The sequence below is a fragment of the Podarcis raffonei genome, chromosome 13, assembly GCF_027172205.1.
Source record: "Podarcis raffonei isolate rPodRaf1 chromosome 13, rPodRaf1.pri, whole genome shotgun sequence".
Classification (NCBI taxonomy): Eukaryota; Metazoa; Chordata; class Lepidosauria; order Squamata; family Lacertidae; genus Podarcis; species Podarcis raffonei.
In genome coordinates, this window is record NC_070614.1 from 28,739,393 (window position 1) to 28,757,873 (window position 18,481).

The 18,481-nt window shown below is 45.7% G+C and overlaps 1 protein-coding gene across 1 annotated transcript in view; it reads right to left on the minus strand.

Annotated features, from left to right (window-relative positions):
* Nucleotides 1-363: 363 nt before the first annotated feature.
* LOC128399450 (long-chain fatty acid transport protein 2-like) overlaps nucleotides 364-18,481 on the minus strand; it is a 29,470-nt gene continuing 11,352 nt past the window's right edge. Inside the window, exons 4-10 of the mRNA XM_053360927.1 lie at nucleotides 18,088-18,212; nucleotides 16,636-16,830; nucleotides 11,164-11,254; nucleotides 9,632-9,830; nucleotides 6,498-6,595; nucleotides 2,392-2,522; nucleotides 364-1,488 (exon numbers count right to left, since the gene is read on the minus strand). Coding sequence (XP_053216902.1) covers nucleotides 1,312-1,488; nucleotides 2,392-2,522; nucleotides 6,498-6,595; nucleotides 9,632-9,830; nucleotides 11,164-11,254; nucleotides 16,636-16,830; nucleotides 18,088-18,212 — 1,016 coding nt within the window. The 3' untranslated portion in view covers nucleotides 364-1,311. The remainder of the gene's footprint in view (nucleotides 1,489-2,391; nucleotides 2,523-6,497; nucleotides 6,596-9,631; nucleotides 9,831-11,163; nucleotides 11,255-16,635; nucleotides 16,831-18,087; nucleotides 18,213-18,481) is intronic.

An 18,481-nucleotide genomic window follows, 5' to 3' on the forward strand; every position in this document is an offset into this window, starting at 1 on the left:
CTTCTGATCTGCTCCTTGCAAGCTCCAGCTCAGTGCAGCAGCCCCAGCTACAGCTCCTGTCATATGTACACCCCCAGAAAAAAAATCATCCAGTCCTCCTTTCAGTATATTCCTTCATCCCCCTGCCCTATCTTCCTAAAGGCCTCCAGCCTATGTTTTTACACCCATCCTATATCTATCTTGCTCTATCTACCGATGACTGGGTGTGGCTGAAATCCTCTGTGCACTGACTCAGAATGCTCTGAGATGACAGTGGCCTTTTCCAGCATCTCTGGAAAACCATCACTTTTGGACCACATTCCAAGACCATGCCATGTCTGGAACCCTACTGAAATGAAGCACCGATCCTAGTTCTTTTGTTGTTCCAGATGCGCAATGATCTGGTCGTATCATTAATATTATTTATTAAATCCATTCAAAGTTCACAAGGTGGTTCACAACATAAAAATACAAAAGGAAAACAAAAACTAATGAGAAGACAACGTGATGTTTCCTCCATGTGAGGGGCTCATGAGGTTCCAGCCTAGAAGCATGAAGACCACACTGTGCTTTCTGAGGCTGGTTCACCTGAATTTAAGTGGCAGCATTTAAATGTGTTGCCATCAATTGTGGCCGATTCCAGACTGTAGCTATTTTGTGGGTGGGATTCCATCCTATTCCAGCAAATTGAGGTTGTGCAATTAAAGCAGATTTGATTATCTTGTGCAGTAAGCATGCTTCAAACAAACAAACACAAATCCTGAACTTTTGGTAAGGGAAGTGACAGTGAAATGCACTGGAAACTGCAGAATAGCAATTGTTTGATGCAATGTCTGCACAAACTTTGCGAAAACGAATAGGGTGGGATGAATGCTCCACAAACATATTGCCTGGAAGATCTCTGCAAATGACACACAGATATCTCCCTGCAACAAACACAAAAGTGGCAACTGGCGAAGATTGCTTCCTGCACAGGTTAACATTAATCCCTGGACCACATTTGTACATGTGTGCACAGCTACATGCAAATGTGTGATAACACGCAAAAAACATTCCAGTGGGTAGGGAGCAGAGGACCCCGGTGGCAGCCTCATGTATGTAGTTTGCAATATATACATTGCAGAGCAAGTGTGTTGTGTGAACACAGAAGGACAAAGTCTACAGGGGAAAAGAAACCAGGCACTCCTTTAAAAAAAAAAGGTCCTCCAAACTAACTTGTGCAGGATTCTCAAGAATTCATGGAGATGCATGCATGCCCTTCCCAGACCAAAGTGTTCAGTGCTCTAGTTGCTCTTAGGTTTCCTGTGCTACTAAGGATAGCTAAAGAGGCGTTCACAGCTTCAGTTTCTTCTCTGCAATGGCACTGAAGATCTGCTGAGTCATTGGCACGTAACTTTTTTCCAAGTCATCTAGGAAGAAGAGAGGGTCCCTGATGATGACAGGGTCAAATCCTTCCTTCACCAGTTGACTTTTGAGCTGCTTAAAGGTGCCTGTGGTCTCCAGCATGTCCTGTGTGAGAAAGGGCACTGGGGTGAGTACAGAAGCATGAATAAAGCCCCACCTGTAATCATCTCAGGCAGGCAAGCAAGCCCTCATAAGAAGTAATGACTCTCTGACAGTTTTATGTTACGTTTATTTATAAAAAACACATCCAGAGCACGGCTTCTCGTCTGCTCGCATTGACGATAGTTGGTCAGTCTGAATCTCCGCCCCTTTCACAGCAGGAAGGACGTTAAATTCCAGCCCTTCCCCTCTTGCCCATCCGTTGTCCTCTGACCTTATCCATTCTCCCAGAATGGGGACTGAGAGGCTGGCCTTCCCCCTTCCACTCGACACACTCTCAGTCCTCTGCTTATCTGCTGATTGCCTAGCAACACTCTGGCTGCCTCCTAACTCTCCCGCTTCTTGAGAGCTAACAGGTAACAGGGTTTAGTGAGCAGGAAGAGGCAGCGGCAGAGAGAAGTCCGGAATCAGAGGCAGAAGCAGAAGCAGGAGAGGAGGGAGGCCAAGAAGCAGAGATGGGACAGACTAGTGAAGAAGCATAGGTGTCTCCCCCTCCTGCTGCGACCCGTTCCTTTCCTCACTAGTATCTCAGAACCAGGAGAGGCATGAAGTGGGAGGAGCAGAGACAGGCATGCAGGCGCAGTCTCATATTGCTTGCTGGAAGAGGAGGTGACATAGACAGCTGTGGGAAGGCAGGGACCTTCATTCTCCGCCACTGCCTCATGGAGGCAAGACCTACTGAAGAAGAGTTGGTGTGCTTATTAGGCCTGGCACTCCTGCGCAGATCCTGTTTTTTGTACCAAAGAGTTAACTTCACCTACCCCATGTGATTTACTGATGGCTCACTCCTGACAGCTAACAGCATTAATAATACAGACTAAAGAGTGATGCAACAGAGCAGCACCTTACCCGGATGCGAATGAAGCGAGGTATAGCATAGTTTGGCAAGCAGTCCTTGGCATGGGCATACACCTCCTTCCCATCAAAGGGCTGCCCATCCTTCAGGCATATGGATGCCATCCCAATCTTTCCTTCGTGTCCTGGAACAAACCAAAAAGAGGAATGTTTTAAGGGTGGAGCCACACGTTGCACACAAACGAGGATAAAAGACAGCCCCAATGGGGGCTTCTTCTAGGGGGGCTTCCAGATGTGACAGCATCTCCATCACAGCTGTTCTGTCTTAAATTAGAAGCGGAAGTAGAGCTCTGCTTCCAGAAAACTAACACTCTGTGGCCAAGTGTGCAGCCTTCATTTCCTCTGCCCCAAATGTTGGAGGGGGACAGTTTTCACTGGGACCATTCTTTGTGTGAGAAAGGGTGAAATACTATGTCTCCCTGCCCCCACTGCACTTCACACACACACACAATTATTTTTGTGTGCGGAGGGAGAAAAAGAAAGGATCCAAAGGCAGTGTTAAAAAAGAGGGCTAAAGTAGGGGCAGGGGGCCCTGTGGATCTCCATATGTTGTTGGGCTGCTGCTCCTGTCATCCCTGATCACTGGCCATGCTGACTGGGGCTGATGGGTTAGAGTCCAATAGAATCTGGAGGGCTGCAGGTTCACCATCTCAGGATTAAAGCAGTAGAATTAATTCCTAGAGAGGAAATAGACAATAGAGAAGGAAATGGTTCTACTGCCATGCCTAGCCCTGACCTGGTAAATGTAGAGTCCTCAGAGGGTGAACTCCAAGGACTTTGAGGAGCACGCAGGGTCTCTTAGAACTAGCACTGAGGATCCCCTTGAGGGATCTTCTCAGGGAAGGCCTGCTGAAAAACCCTTGGTGGTATCAAAGGAAGAGTGGGAGCCACCACCACCCCAGTCCTCAAGAACACCAGCATTGAAAGATCTGGGTCTGAGGGAACATTTTTGCATACCTGGTGGACTTGTAAAAGGGTAAAAGTGTATTGGGAAATGATCCATAACAGACTGAAAAATATGTTTAAAAGTACTCCCCCCCCCAAGAAAAAAACCCCCAGAGTCCTTTCTGTTGGGGATAATTCAGACTGAAATTCCCAGGTGTCAAAAAAGGTTATTTATGTAGGCCACTACTGCGGCCCATGTTTCGTTAGCCCAAAAATGGAAAATGAGCAAAGTTCCAACTAAAGAAGAGTGGCAACTTAAGTTGACAGAATATGCGCAGCTTGCAGACATAAAAAAGAAGAGAAGAAGAAGAACATACATTTAGAGAAGACTGGAAAACTTTTACTGAATATATGGGAAATAACTGTGTACACCTGAAAACACTGGCAGCATTAAGATAAATTCAACAGTGTAAATAAGTTATGATGCATGTAATAATGGAATACTGAATGGTATAGTTTCTGTAAAATATGCAGGAATTTATGATATGTAAAATGAACCATGGAAAGAGAAGAAGGGAAGTCATTGGTATGTCAAGGATGTATAAATGAGTATTTTAAATCGTAAAACAGAAAATTTGTGTGTGTGTGTAAGATCCAGGTCTGTGGCTGAAGAGCAATGACGTAGCATGTGTGTGACATAAAAATTTGGCACCCCTTCACCTCTCCGCTTCTGTTGTTTGTCATTGTTGTGGTGTCCCCTACAGGCACCGTCTTGATTCAGCGCCCAGTGCGGGCGAACCAGTCTCGCTCCCCTAAATGCAAATCTGCTACAGACTCAGAGTCAACACACAGCTCATGAGTAAAGAGTCTCCTGAGCCTTTCAGTTGCTGGAAAAGCCACTTCTGCCCTTCGGAGGAGGTGAGGTTGCGGGCTTCACGGCCCCACCACGCGCGCGGTGGGTGGAGGCCAGCCCCCACATGATTGGGGGGGATTGTGAGCCGCGTCACCCCCTGTTAGGCCAATCGGCTGGTTCAGGGGGCGTGGCCTGCCCTATAAAGGCAGGACGCGGCCGGGGATCTCCCTCTTTGCCGCTCATCCGCTGTTTGGTTTTCCCACCCTCCCACCCTATAAGGTTTTGTTCTTTGACCTTGCTATGGACCTTGGTTGGTTGCCATTGAGGGGCCTGGTAGGAATTTTTCCACTTGGCAAATTGGCACCAGCCACTTGGTTTTCGCCTACCTCATAGCAACTGTCATAACTTTCCAGGTATTGGCGGTTAGGCATTGGTATATTTCTGTAGATGGAAGAGGGGAGGTAATGCCATCACCTGCCCCGCATATTGAAGGGTAGTCCGGTAAAGGATTCCGGGGTGTGTGGCCCTGTCCGAAGCCTGGGGAGGTGAGGGCCTAAGGCACGCCCCCTATCGGTGACCCTGGGGGAGTTCCTAGTTGATGTGCCTCAGCAGGACTCCCTCTACTGTTGGTTAACCCTTCCCGGACTTCAAGCGGACGGGCTGAAGTCAGATATAGGCGGTTAGGACGAATGCCTAAGCCAATACCACTCATCACCTGTAACCAATAAAGCTGTGGCCTTTTTTAGCCCATTAACCTTAATAATTGTGTCGTGTGTCATTATTTCCACTTGGGGGGGACGGGAACTCGCCACGCAACAGCACAGGTCTCCGGCTCCTGATTCTTGTTCCTGCAGCTTGCCTGAACTCCCTGCGCTATTAGCCTTGGATTGTTGCCTGATGTTGCTTCTGGTTTATACCTTGGACCTTGGCTGACTCTCCATGCTTGACCTTGGTTTGTTTCCACTGTGCTCCATCTGCAACCCTGTCCCTGCTGGGGAGTGCTTTGCTATTTGATATCTTCTAGGACTGGGCACCCACTGGAGAGTGGCATAAGCCAGGAAATGGCTACAACAATCTATGCAAGCCATAACCCGGTAGAACAGCAGCATTACAGGCCATCTACACCTGGGGAAAATTGCACAGCTATTCTATGGAATTTTCTTATTTGTTTTTAAGTCAGATTTTCTGAGATTTGAAAGAAAAATGGAAGCTGGACAGGGAACAAACAAGAGGATGTTGTTGCAGGAAACTGCAATATAAAACTTATCACATTAAAAAAAAGTGCTTGTGTCCTGGTGTTTCACTTGTCACAACTAACTGCTCTAGACGTGCAACAGTTGCAGACATTTGTCCTGCACCCTGATGTGCAAATGGACCCTCCTTCAGCAGTAAATAATAAAACATGTTAATGTTGCTTTGGGGAAATGAGCCATCATAGCCGCTAGAGGGCCGTGAAAATTCGTGTTGCAGGCTTCGTAGATTTCTCTACCCATGTGCTATCTGAAACCAAAGGGGCCCATTAGTTGCCAGTTGTGTGTTTTTTCCAGCTTTCCTTCCCACTGTAGCTAGCAAAACACATTTTACACATGTCACCAGAGACATGCCTTCCAGCTTCTCTTGCACTCTTTGCACCACTGACGGTATTAATGTGGGACTAATAGAAAGGGAGAAGGGCCATTAGGAAAAGGAAGAAGAAGTGGTATAGTTTGTGGCCAGGGCAGGTTTTCTGTTCGTGTTACAAGCTGATGCAATCTATCGATGTGAAAGTGTTGCATATTACATTCACTGTCTTGTATCTCTTCAGTGGAGAAGCAGCATATAAAAATAAAGCAGCATTTCGAAATAAACACTGTTGACCTAACGGATCTAACTGTGATTCCTGCATTGCAGAGGTTTGGACTAGATGACCGCTGGGGTCCTTTCCAACTCTGCGATTCTAAATCTCCGTTCAGCGCATTCTGCAGATCCACCATAAGGAGAGAGAACGAAGTGCGGCTATTCCACAATGAATGCCCAGTGTGGAAGCATTGTGGGTGAAGGACATTTTTTCAGTGGAGGGGGAGCAGAGGCGAGCTGCCGGCCATACCTTCCAGGGCAGATAGGAGCTGGAGTCCAGTGACATTTGGGGCAGCATAGGTTCCCCACCTCTGGTTTAGACACCTTGTGCTCTATAGACCGTGGGACTCACAGGCACTTCAAACCATGACTGGAAATGGTGCCAGTGTCCAAAGATGGCGGGTACAATGGACTATCCTCAATACCTCTTCCCTTAGCCTGCTGCTGTGGAGCAGATCTTCTGCTGCCACAGATGCTAACTCTGGCTGCCCAAAGTTGCATTTAAGAATGGCACTTCAGGACCCACCTGGCACCGGCACTCCATAGACACTGGCTTCCTGAACCAACTCCAGCATTGCCAAGGTCGTCTCAACCTCCGTGGTGGCCACATTCTCCCCTTTCCAGCTGCAGAGAGAGGGGAAGAGTTACCATCTGGGGAGAAGAGCATGCCTATTATGTTAAGAGCAACTACCACAGCATTTCTTTCCCGCTCTTGAGTGTTCAAAGTGCTTTGTGTACAATATTGTGCCACAGTCTTTAAATCTGTGGAGGGTGGCAGGAAGGTGGGGGCAGAGTTGGCACACTCCTGTGTGCTCACCCCTCAGTGTCTGTCCATTTAAGCCCCATAATAAAACAGTGGAATAAACCAAAGCAGGCACACATCCTTGCTTCTTCCTACACCTTCTGCTAGCTCAGAGTCAGCAAGAGAGCAAGCAGCAACAGCGAGAAGGAGGAAGAATAGGACCAGGTAGTGGGGTAGGAGAGCTGGGGTGGGGGTGGGGAATTCACATCCAGCAACCAATGTGCCCCTTTGGTTTCAGATATGACATGGGCAGATGAGTCAAAAATCCAGGACCCAAATTTCCACAGCCCTCTTGTGGCTGCGGAGGCTCATTTACCAGAAGTAATATATTTAATGTTCACTCTGGAAGTTTATACTCGATTCTGACCAAACTAAATCTCCTGGTGTGTATTTTGCTAATGCTAAATACATTACTTCTGGTAACCAAGCCACCATAGTTGCTAGAGGGCTGTGAAAATTTGTGTCCCAGGCATTTTAGATTTGTCTACCCATGTACTATCTGAAACCAAAGGAGTGCATTGGTTGCCAGATGTGAAATATATTGGCATTCTTTTCAGCTCTCCTACCCCACTAAGGAGGCTCCCAGGATCAACAGTGGGGCTTTCACATGAGGTGTGGGTCTCAGCAACAAATCTGACAGTGTTCATTGCAGATCAGAACCAGAAATCCATGCTTTCTGGGCATGGGTTTGAGTGATTTTGCCTTTGCCATGTCATTTCCCCCTGGAAAACCCACTCTTTAGTGATAAATCGGAACAAACAGCAATCGTGGAAAATCCAGTTGCATTTGGTGCTAAAGATCGAGTTTCCATAAGGAGTGGAAGGGGGCAGAAGTGGGGCAAACGGAGGCAAGGACAAACCCTGAGAATCAAATTGTGGGTCTTTTTGCACCAACAGCCAGATCTGTTGTTTCCCCCTCAACCATTTGCTTTGAGAGCTGCAGGGTATATTGCAAAGCAAAGGGGCAGTGAGACTGCAGCTAAGCAGAAATTTGCATCTATGAATATAAATGAGCAAATGCAAATCTCATGCAGGCTTGTGTCAGGGGCCTGTCCCCGAGACATTTCAGTACTACCCCTGCTTCTAAATATACCTTGCATAGATTTGCACTGTGTTATATGCTATACCTGCCATAATGCCAACAACAGATATACCGTATTTTTCTGTGTATAAGACTAGGATTTTTTAACCAAAAAATTGGGTTTAAAATTGGGGCTCGTCTCATACATGGGTAGTGCTGAGGGGTTTTTTCTTAATTTGGAGGCCCCCCCCAAAAGGGGGCATCTTAGACATGGGGGCGTCTTATACACGGAAAAATACGGTATATATCATCTGAAACTGCAACCTCACACTCCGCGAGACCAAGGCAGCAGATCCCACCCCACCTGGAGAGGTGGGACTCACCGGAAAGTGTCTCCTACCCGGTCCTGAAAATATAGAAAGCCATCATGGTCTTGCATCAGGAGATCACCACTGTTGAAGTAGCAGTCTCCTTTGGTAAAAACATCCCGGAGAATCTCCTTCTCTGACTTCTGTCATGGGCAGGAGAGTCTAAAAAGCCAGGACCCAAATTTCCACAGCCCTCTTGTGGCTGCGGAGGCTCATTTACCAGAAGTAATATATTTAATGTTCACTCTGGAAGTTTATACTCGATTCTGACCAAAATAAATCTCCTGGTGTGTATTTTGCTAACGCTAAATACATTACCTCTGGTAATAGCTGCTAGAGGGCCGTGAAAATTTGTGTCCCAGGCATTTTAGATTTGTCTACCCATGTACTATCTGAAACCAAAGGGGTTCATTGGTTGCCAGATGTGAAATATACTGGCATTCTTTTCAGCTCTCCTACCCCACTAAGGATGCTACCAGAATCGGCAATGGGGCCTTACATGAGGTGTGGGTCTCAGCAACAATCTGACAGTGTTCATTGCAGAGCAAAACCAGAAACTTCCTGGCACATTGCTTGTTTTCATGCCTCCTTTCAACATCACAATACGAATGATCTCTGTACACAATAAGGACATTTACAGTACATGTGTTTCTGTCATCTTTCTTCCTGAGGTGTTTGCTAAGGGCTTGTCCACACTTCCACTTGAAAGCACAGGGCTCAGCAGTTTTCCACTTGTGCCATGCTTTCTGGGCATGGGTTGGAGTGATTTTGCCTTTGCCCTGTCATTCCCCCCTGGAAAACCCACTCTTTAGTGATAAATTGGAATAAACAGCAATCATGGAAAATCCAGTTGCATTTGGTGCTAAAGATCGAGTTTCTGCAAGGGGTAGAAGCAGGCAAAAGCGGGGCAAACAGAGGCAAGGACAAACCCTGAAAATCTAATTGTGGGTCTGTTTGCACCGACAGCCAGATCTCCTGTTGTTTTCCCCTCAACCATTTGCTTTGAGGGCTGCCGGGTATATTGCAAAGCAAAGGGGCAGTGAGACCGCAGCCATGCAGAAATTTCCATCTATGAATATAAATGAGCAAATGCAAATCTCATGCAGGCTTGTGTCAGGAGCCTGTCCCCGAGACATTTCAGTACTACCCCTGCTTCTAAATATACCTTGCATAAATTTGCACTGTGTTATATGCTATACCTGGCATAATGCCAACAACAGATATACCGTATTTTTCTGTGTATAAGACTAGGGGTTTTTAACCAAAAAATTGGGTTTAAAATTGGGGCTCGTCTCATACACGGGTAGTGCTGAGGGGTGTTTTCTTAATTTGGAGTCCCCCCCAAAAAGGGGGCATCTTAGACATGGGGGCGTCTTATACACGGAAAAATACGGTGTATATCATCTGAAACTGCAACCTCGGCAGATCAAGTGCAGCAGATCCCACCCCACCTGGAGAGGTGGGACTCACCGGAAAGTGTCTCCTACCCGGTCCTGAAAATATAGAAAGCCATCATGGTCTTGCATCAGGAGGTCACCACTGTTGAAGTAGCAGTCTCCTTTGGTAAAAACATCACGGAGAATCTTCTTCTCCGACTTCTGTCGGTCTCCTGCGTAGCCAGAGAATGGGGTATGGCTAGTGATCTTGGCCACCAGTAATCCTGTCTCGCCTTGGAAGGGAAGGAAGGAGAACCTTTGTAATTCTGTTCTATTTCCCCATGCCCCATAACAAATCAATAGAGTGGTGAAATTGACTGGATCAGACTACTCTAAATAATTTCACTCATAAAGGACAATGTTTTTAGAGTACAGGAGCTGAATGGAAAAGGTAGCTTTGCATGCCTTCCCCTTGAAGTTTACCCCTCACGGAGCTACCATTCCCTGCATCCCCCAACTAACTACAATACCCAGAATTATTTTAGGGAAAGAATGCATTTTGAATGTTCTTTAAAAGTATAGTGCATACACAAAAGTGCTTTTACCCCTTTGGAACATTACTGGTCTTAAAATAAACTGGACAGTTCCTTAAAAAGAACAAAACTCTTTAAATCTTCATTTGTTTCTGAGTTGGTTCAGAATATTATTATTAATTTATATATAATTTATTTATACCCCACCCATCTAGCTGGTTTTCCCCAGCCACTCTGGGCGGCTCCCAGCAGAATATTAAAAACACGATAAAACATCAAACATTGAAAACTTCCCTAAACAGGGCTGCCTTCAGATTTCTTCTAAAAGTCAGATAGTTGTTTATTTCCTTGACATCTGATGGGAGGGCATTCCACAGGGCAGGTGCCACTACCAAGAAGGCTCTCTGCCTGGTTCCCTGTAACCTTACTTCTCGCAGTGAGGGAACCACCAGAAGACCCTTGAAGAAGGACCTCAGTGTCCAGGCTGAGCGATAAGGGTGGAGACGCTCCTTCAGGTATACTGGGCCGAGGCTGTTTAGGGCATTAAAGGTCAGCACCAACACTTTGAATTGTGTTCGGAAACATACTGGGAGCCAATGTAGGTCTTTCGGGACCGGTGTTATATGGCCTCAGCAGCCACTCCCTGTCACCAGTGTAGCTGCAGCATTCTGGATTAATTGTAGTTTCCGGATCACTTTCAAAAGTATCCCCACGTATTTTATATTTAATCATTTATAATTCACCTTGAGTTCTCTTGGGAAAAAGACATTCCAGAAATTCTATAGACAATCTTTAAAAAAAAAAATATTCCTGTAATGCGCCTAAGAGTTTTGTGGACTGTGCAATTCATATGTAAAATTAGTGCTTGTATGTGATGCTGGACCCAAACACACACGCATGCTGAAGTGAGAAACCAAAATTCTGAAGTCAAGAATGCTGAGAGATGTTAGGAGACCCCATACAGAGCTACAGTTCTCAGCACCCTTGCAAAACCACAGTTCCCGCGATTCTTTGGGAGCAAGCCATGGCTTTTAAAGTGGCATGAGTGCTTTAAACCTATGGTGTGGATGTAAATGTACGCTTGTTTTATTACCTGTGGCCACTGGGATGCAATATCCTTTCTCATCCCTCACCGGCTCATCCTGGTCAACATTATATTGAATCAGTTCGAATTTTGCCAGTTTCTGAAGGGGAACAGCAGAAAGGAAAGCATGAGATGATAAGGCGTAAATTCAAGGCAAGCATGTTATAACACCAGGATCATAAAGCATTTTATGGAACCATAGAACTACAAGAAGGGACCCAAAGGGTCATTGAGTCCAACGCCCTGGAACCACAGCTAGGATCATTGACCTCAAGCAAAGATAACCAGTGGCCCCCAGGCCAGAGCCAGGTCCTTGGCACCTGGACTGTGGCTTCTCCTCCTTGGCACTGCTGCTCTCCTCAGCACTGCCCCTGGAAAGCGAGGGTTGCACAGATCTGGACAAAGACACCTCGAGCTCCTTCGACCAGCAACACCAACTTCCCCCAAAGAGTGCGGTAGGAGAGCTTAGTTTGTGTCCTGCGCTTTTTAGACTTGTCTACCCATGAACTTTCTGAAACCAAAAGGGCATATTGGTTGCCAGATGTGAAACACCGTACTTTCCCATGTATAAGACTTTTCGTTCTGTAAAATAAGGTGTAAAAACGGGGTGCGTCTTATACACCGATAGTGCATAGGGGGGATGAGTGATTGGTTGCAGCCGCGTGCTGCAGCTTGTCAGTGGCAATTTGGTGGGTGATTGGTGGCTGCGGCAAGGGCTGCTTTGGATTGGCTGGTGCTGCATTAATTGGGCGGCAGATTGGTTGCTGCGGCAAGGGCTGCTGTGGATTGGCTGCCACTGTGGCAATTGGGCGTTTGAATGCTGGCTGCTGTTTGCAAGCGGGCAGATGCTTGCAGGCTTCTGCGATGAGAGTGATTTTCTGGGTTAGTGATTTACTGCAATCCCCACCCCCCAAAAAGCTCCACAACTCTGGTCAATCCTCCCCCATTTTCTTAATTTTGAGTCCCCCAAAATAGTGTCTTATACACAGGGGCATGTCATACACAGAAAAATATGGTATGTTGGCATTAATTTCTGAAACCAAGAGGCCAGAGGGAGAGTAACTGCTTCTGCTAAACTGGGCAAAGGTGCGCTCAACATCTCTGGCCGGTGTTGGGTAAAGCTGCGTTTTCTGCCCTTCTCTCAAAAACATCCCTCAAGATGCCACCTGGCAAAGCTCTTGGAACATTCTACAAGCCTATGTCACTTTAGCTATCATGACTCCCCCCCCCCCATGAATTCTGGGAATTGTAGTTTGGTGAGAGTGCTGGGGATTATTTGTTAAGAGGAACCTAGTCGCATGCCACCACTCACAGAACTACAGTTCCCAGAGTTCCTCTTGGGAGGGGTGATTAATAAACTAAGTCACCTTATGCACATATATTTGCTTTTCAATCGAGGTAATAAATCACTGTAAGGTTTTCAATTGAAAATAGTTCAAAGTTCAGGACTGAATGGATTAACTTTACACAGTTGCCCTGGACTTTGGAACCTGCTCTTTGAGTTTAGTTTATCTAAGCAGGTGCTCCAGCAAAATGTTGCAACATGAAGTTTAGGACTCCAGCCAGCCATGCCCTTTTTCAGGGCATTCCATTCCATTCCCTCTCCCTGCTGGTTTACGATTCTCCCCACTCCACTCTCAAAACAACCTGTCATAATTCTCTGCCTGAAGTGTATGCAGAGCCCTCATTGGACTCTTTCCCCCCAAAAAATGTTTCTCTTTTTTTTTGTACTTCTACAAACCTTGGAGTTCCTGGGTACCTGCTGATACATCTTCCTTGTTTGTGTGAGTACTGCCACTTTGGCTTCAGAAGGAACCACACTTAGAAAATTGAGTTTACTATTACTACAGCCGTACCTTGGAAGTTGAACAGAATCCGTTCCAGAATGGAAACCAAGGCGCGACTTCCGATTGGCTGCAGGAAGCTCCAATCAGAAGCTGTGGAAGCCCCATTGGATATTCGCCTTCCAGAAATAGTTCGCAAACCAGAACAGTCACTTCTGGGTTTGCGTCGTTTGGGAGCCAAAATGTTTGAGAACTAAGCTGTTTGAAAACCAAGGTACGACTGTGTAGACAAGTAGGATCCGCAACAAAATGTTGCAGCACGGGTTGCTCCCTGTTCAGGATTCCAGTCACTGCACTCCATTTCCTCAAGATAGTGACATCTTCCCTCTTATATGTGGGGGGTGACATTTTAGCAACATAACCAATGGCACTGGCAGCCTGAACATCAGCAATAGAGGGAATTATGATGGCAGCATTTACAATACAGTGGTGCCTCGCAAGACGAAATTAATTCGTTCCACGAGTCTCTTCGTCTTGCGATGTTTTTCGTCTTGTGAAGCACGGTCCGTTGCAACTGCGCCTCTTCAAGCGGCTTTAGGAAAAAAGCGAACAAACTCGCAAGACGTTTTCGTCTTGCAAAGCAAGCCCATAGGGAAAATCGTCTTGCGAAGCGACGCAAAAATGGAAAAACCCTTTCGTCTTGCGCGTTTTTCGTTTTGCGAGGCATTCGTCTTGCGGGGCACCACTGTACATGATATAATGTAATAGAGAAAAGAGTTCGCTAACTTTGCGGCTGTCTTGCATTATCTCCCCCCCACCCTCGATCCATCCATATTGAATTGGCTGGCATTTTCCTGTTGCTAAATTCATATACAGTGGTACCTCTGGTTGCGAACGGGATCCGTTCCAGAGGCCCATTCGCAACATTAATAGAACGCAATCCGCAGCGACGCGTCTGCACACATGCAGGTTGCGATTCACCACTTCTGTGCATGCACGTGACATCATTTTGCGTGTCTGCACATGCACGTGTGGCGAAACCTGGAAGTAACCCTTTCTGGTACTCCTGAGTCGCTGCAGGACGCAACCTGAAAAAACATGTCATGAAGCAAACATAACATGAAGTATGACTGTATTAATTGGAAATATTTTCTGGCACACTTTGAAACGCTTTATTGTGAAATGTGCTTGATCAAAATAAAATAAAAAGCACTTAGAAGTCTCAGGTGCCAAAACATGATTTAGCAACATCATGATGCAGGGCCAAGTTTGGCTCAATGGTTATTTTCCTCTCTCTCTCTCTCTCTCTCTCTCTCTCTCTCTCTCTCTCTCTCTCATAGGACTCCTGTTACTTAAGCCCTGCATCTCAAACAGACATGGCAAGGGGTGAAATTTTTCCCATCCCTGTATCAGACGTGCCAGGAACAGCTTCACCTCCAAGGCTTCTTGTTTACTGCACAACTCTTCAAAGGACAAAAGCCCTCATCTCAGAATATCTCGTGGGACTCTTACCTTTGCACACGAGGCTGCATTCCAGCTAGGCAAAGATCAAAGGTTTCTAGAAGCAGCCCCCACCCCCCATTTAAAAAATACCCATATCTCTCCATCCTCCATCCATGAAAAGAGCAGGCATTATCATAGTACAGTACAGGACACTCCAGTCGGGTAAAACCACATGAGGGGGCTGAAGCCCTTGAACCAGAATAACAATAAATAATAATAATAATAATAATAATAATAATAATAATAATAATAATTTTTTTAATACCCCGCCCTCCCCAGCCAAGGCCGGGCTCAGAGCGGCTTACAAGCAATAATAAAAACAAGATGAATGATTACAACTTAAAAACAAAAATAAAATACAACATTAAAATAATGGTACATTAAAATATTAAAATGTAGCCTCATCGCAGGAGGAGAAGGAAAAGAAAAAAGAAAGAGAGGGAGGGAGGGAATCAAACTGGCTCCAAGCCAAAGGCCAGGCGGAACAACTCTGTCTTACAGGCCCTGCGGAAAGAAATCAGATCCTGTAGGGCCCTGGTCTCATGAGGCAGAGCGTTCCACCAGACCAGTTGAAAAGGCCCTGGCTCTGGTTGAAGCCAATCTAACTTCCTTAGGGCTTGGGACCACTAGGGTGTTGTTATTTATGGACCTTGAGGCTCTCCGTGGGGCATACCAGGAGAGGCGGTCCCATAAAGGAAAGGAACAGAAGAAAGTCTCTCATCCCTAGCCAAAAGGTGATTAAGACTAAGAAGGCACCAATGGTGCCAGGATCCCTGCAAACAATAAAGGTAAGAAAATGGTGAAGGACCCCTGGACAGTTAAGACCAGTCAAAGAAAAGGGGGAATAAGGCAGGTGTGGCCAAATTGGGGGGCCTCCACAGCTGTCATTACCAATGGTCAGGAATAGGGCCAGGTGATATATCAATATATTGTCCAAAACTGGTTTGAAGTCCATATTGTGATATTGGCTTTGTAATTTTTGACCTGACAATATATTATTATTATTATTTATTGAAGTTATATACCACCCTACACCCGGGGGTGTCAGGGCGGTTCACAGAATAAAATCAAGTTATAAAACAACAAAATACCTAATAAAAATAAAAACAGCAACCCAATAACACCCCCCCCAAAAAAAACCACAAATTGTGTGTGTGTGTGTGTGCTATGCAAAAATCACAATGTGGGCAAAACAGTGAAGCCAGCCAATGCCTCTCCTGATTCCTACAGCCCCTATTAACTCTGTTAACTCAACTCTCCCCCACCTCATGCAGGAGGCAGCGAATCACAAGACCAGGTGCCAGCAAAAATCACGATGAAGGCAAAACCGTGAAGCAAATGCCTCTACATAGTTCCATCCTTATTTCGGACACTGTGATATATCGGTATATCGCTATTTGTTTAGCTGTCGATATATAACAATGTTGAAAACCAGCTATCGCTCAGCCCTAGTCAGGAATCCAGTCCAATATCTGGAGAATACCACTTTGGTTATTCCTAGACTATAGGGCCAAAGTCTACACAGAAAAGGTGGCTATTGAAGAGAGAACTGAAGGCAGCTTTAAGAGACCAGAAGATGAGGTGTGCAATTAGAGTGGAGTGTTTGGGGATGTTTAACTGGGACCTTGGAATTCTATGAGACATTCTTTGTCTAGCTCCTTCCCTTTGACCTTACTGCCTTGGGTGACCCTGTTGCAAGTACGAGATTCCCAACGGCTTCGCTCACAAGGGTCATAGGAATGTGCAAACCCGCTCACCGCCACAAGGTGATGATCCAGCGAGTGAGACAAAGAATGACCCAAGATGTCCTCAACGGCAGAACAGGCAGGTGATAACAAGCGGTATGTTACAACGGCTGTGAAGGCGGATGAAAGCTGCAGCAGATAGGATCTACCGGTTCATCGTGACTACTCATGCCATCGGAACAGAGCCCTATTGCAAAGCGTGCACTGATCTACACACATAAAACAAATTCATGCACAGGCGTCTTCCAAAAATCCAACCCAACACTGTGGAAGGACGTGTGGGTCCAGAATTGGCCTCCACAGTCACTTATGGACTCACAGTTAAAACTGTGTTTATGGAAGACAATCCTACTCTGCTACAAGCGATCGCCAAAGAAGAAGATAAGACATTATTTATTTAGACATACGTGATCAACACACCGTGGAAATTCCTGCTTAGCCCTCATTACCTTGTGGAAGAAGTTTGTCCTTCCCATGGCTCCAACCTTCCCGATGTAGTTAATAAATCCAACATTCCCCTCTGTGGCACCATAGAATTCGTGGATTTGTATAGGTTTGAATCGACGCAGGAACTCCTTCCAGACTTCCACACGCATGCCATTACCTATTGCCAGTCGCACGCAGTGGTCTCGGTCACGGTCCGTCTACAAAGAAACACATTGAGGTGATCACTGTGGTTATAAGCTGTATGGATAGCCATTTCACTGGCAATGAGTAGGAATTGCTCCAAGTGGTTACACTAACGAACTTTCACAAAAAGAACGCCTTGTCATGCCCTGTAAGTTTCTGACTAGATTGCTGCAACGTGGGGCTGCCTAGGAAGACGGTTCAGAAACTTCAGCCGGTTCAGAAGATACAATGGAGAGGCTGCAACTTGTAGAGAACAGGACAAAGGGCTCAACCACACTTTTGACTGAGCCGTAGTTTGATCATATTGTGTACCGGTTAATTGCCCCGGGTCAGAGAGCTTTTCTCACTGATCCGTGGTGGTGCCTTGCGAAAATCCGATCCTACCCAATGAATTTCATTAAATGTGCAGAAAATCTGAAGAGAGATTTTGCTTAACCGAGCTTCAATTCACCAGATAAGATTCAATATATTTTTTTTGCAAAGCACGGCTGCAGAACAACAAAAAAATCTCTCCATCCAACCTGGAGAAATTAATTGGTGCACAATATGATCAAAATATGGGTCAAGCAAAAGTGGATGAGTCCAAGCTGTATCTTGCAGGTACTTAAAGAGCTTCCCTATTCCACTCCAGTCTATCCTATCTTATTCAGATTATTTGATTTACATCACACACCCTCATCACACATGATTTTGGGGCAATTCACAACAATTTGAAACACAAGACACAGTAAAACAAAGGTGGAAACTAGACACATATTAAAAAAACGCTGCAAAAATGCTTTTTTAAAAAAGTTTTCAAAAATATATTGAATTTGCCATAAGCTCACCATTGCCATCTAGCGTCATATTTGTATAGTGCACTCAAAATGCACTTAAAAGTTAGATTTGCAGCTGTATAGCAGAGTCCAAAATAAACAAACTTTAAATTACAATCATCCTCCATTATTATTATTATTATTAATTGAATTTATATAATGCCCTATACCCAGAGGTCCATGAAACCTTTTGGTCTCAATAGCTTTGTAATTCAGTGCAGAAATATCACAGCAACTGACACTTTCTGCAGGGTTTTGGCTCACCAAAAACTAAGCATGGCAACTGACTGACACATCCAAACCGAGAAGCATTGAACTCCCTGCTTTCTGCAGCATCAGGTGTACGGCAGGTGGGCATGCACCCACCTGCTGTAAGGGATTCAGTACTGAGCAGGAGAACCCATTTTGCTTCTTGGCAACATTCACCCTCCCCCCCCCAACCTGTCTCTCATTTACCTTTGGTGCATTACAGAGGTAGCGCATCATTTCTCCAACATATTGGATCACAGTGACGCCGTATCGCCTGCAGTCGTCCCAGAAATGGGTAACAGAAAACTTAGACCTCAAGGCAATTGTGCATCCTGTTTGGGGAGGGCGGGAGAAAGAAAGAAAGTGATTCTGCTTTCATTACTGTTTGGACCTGCAAAAGTTTTATAAGACAGTTGTGCTGCTTTGGTTCCAGTATATGCACTTCTCTTGTAACTTCCTGCTGAAGTCCTTCAACTTTTCATACCACAAATATTTGGGGCAGAGGAGAGGTTGTCCCAGTTTGCTGCCCTAGACAGCAATAATATGGCAGCATTGGGGAAATGTCACAAAGCAACCAAAAAAGCAGAATAAATCCACTAGT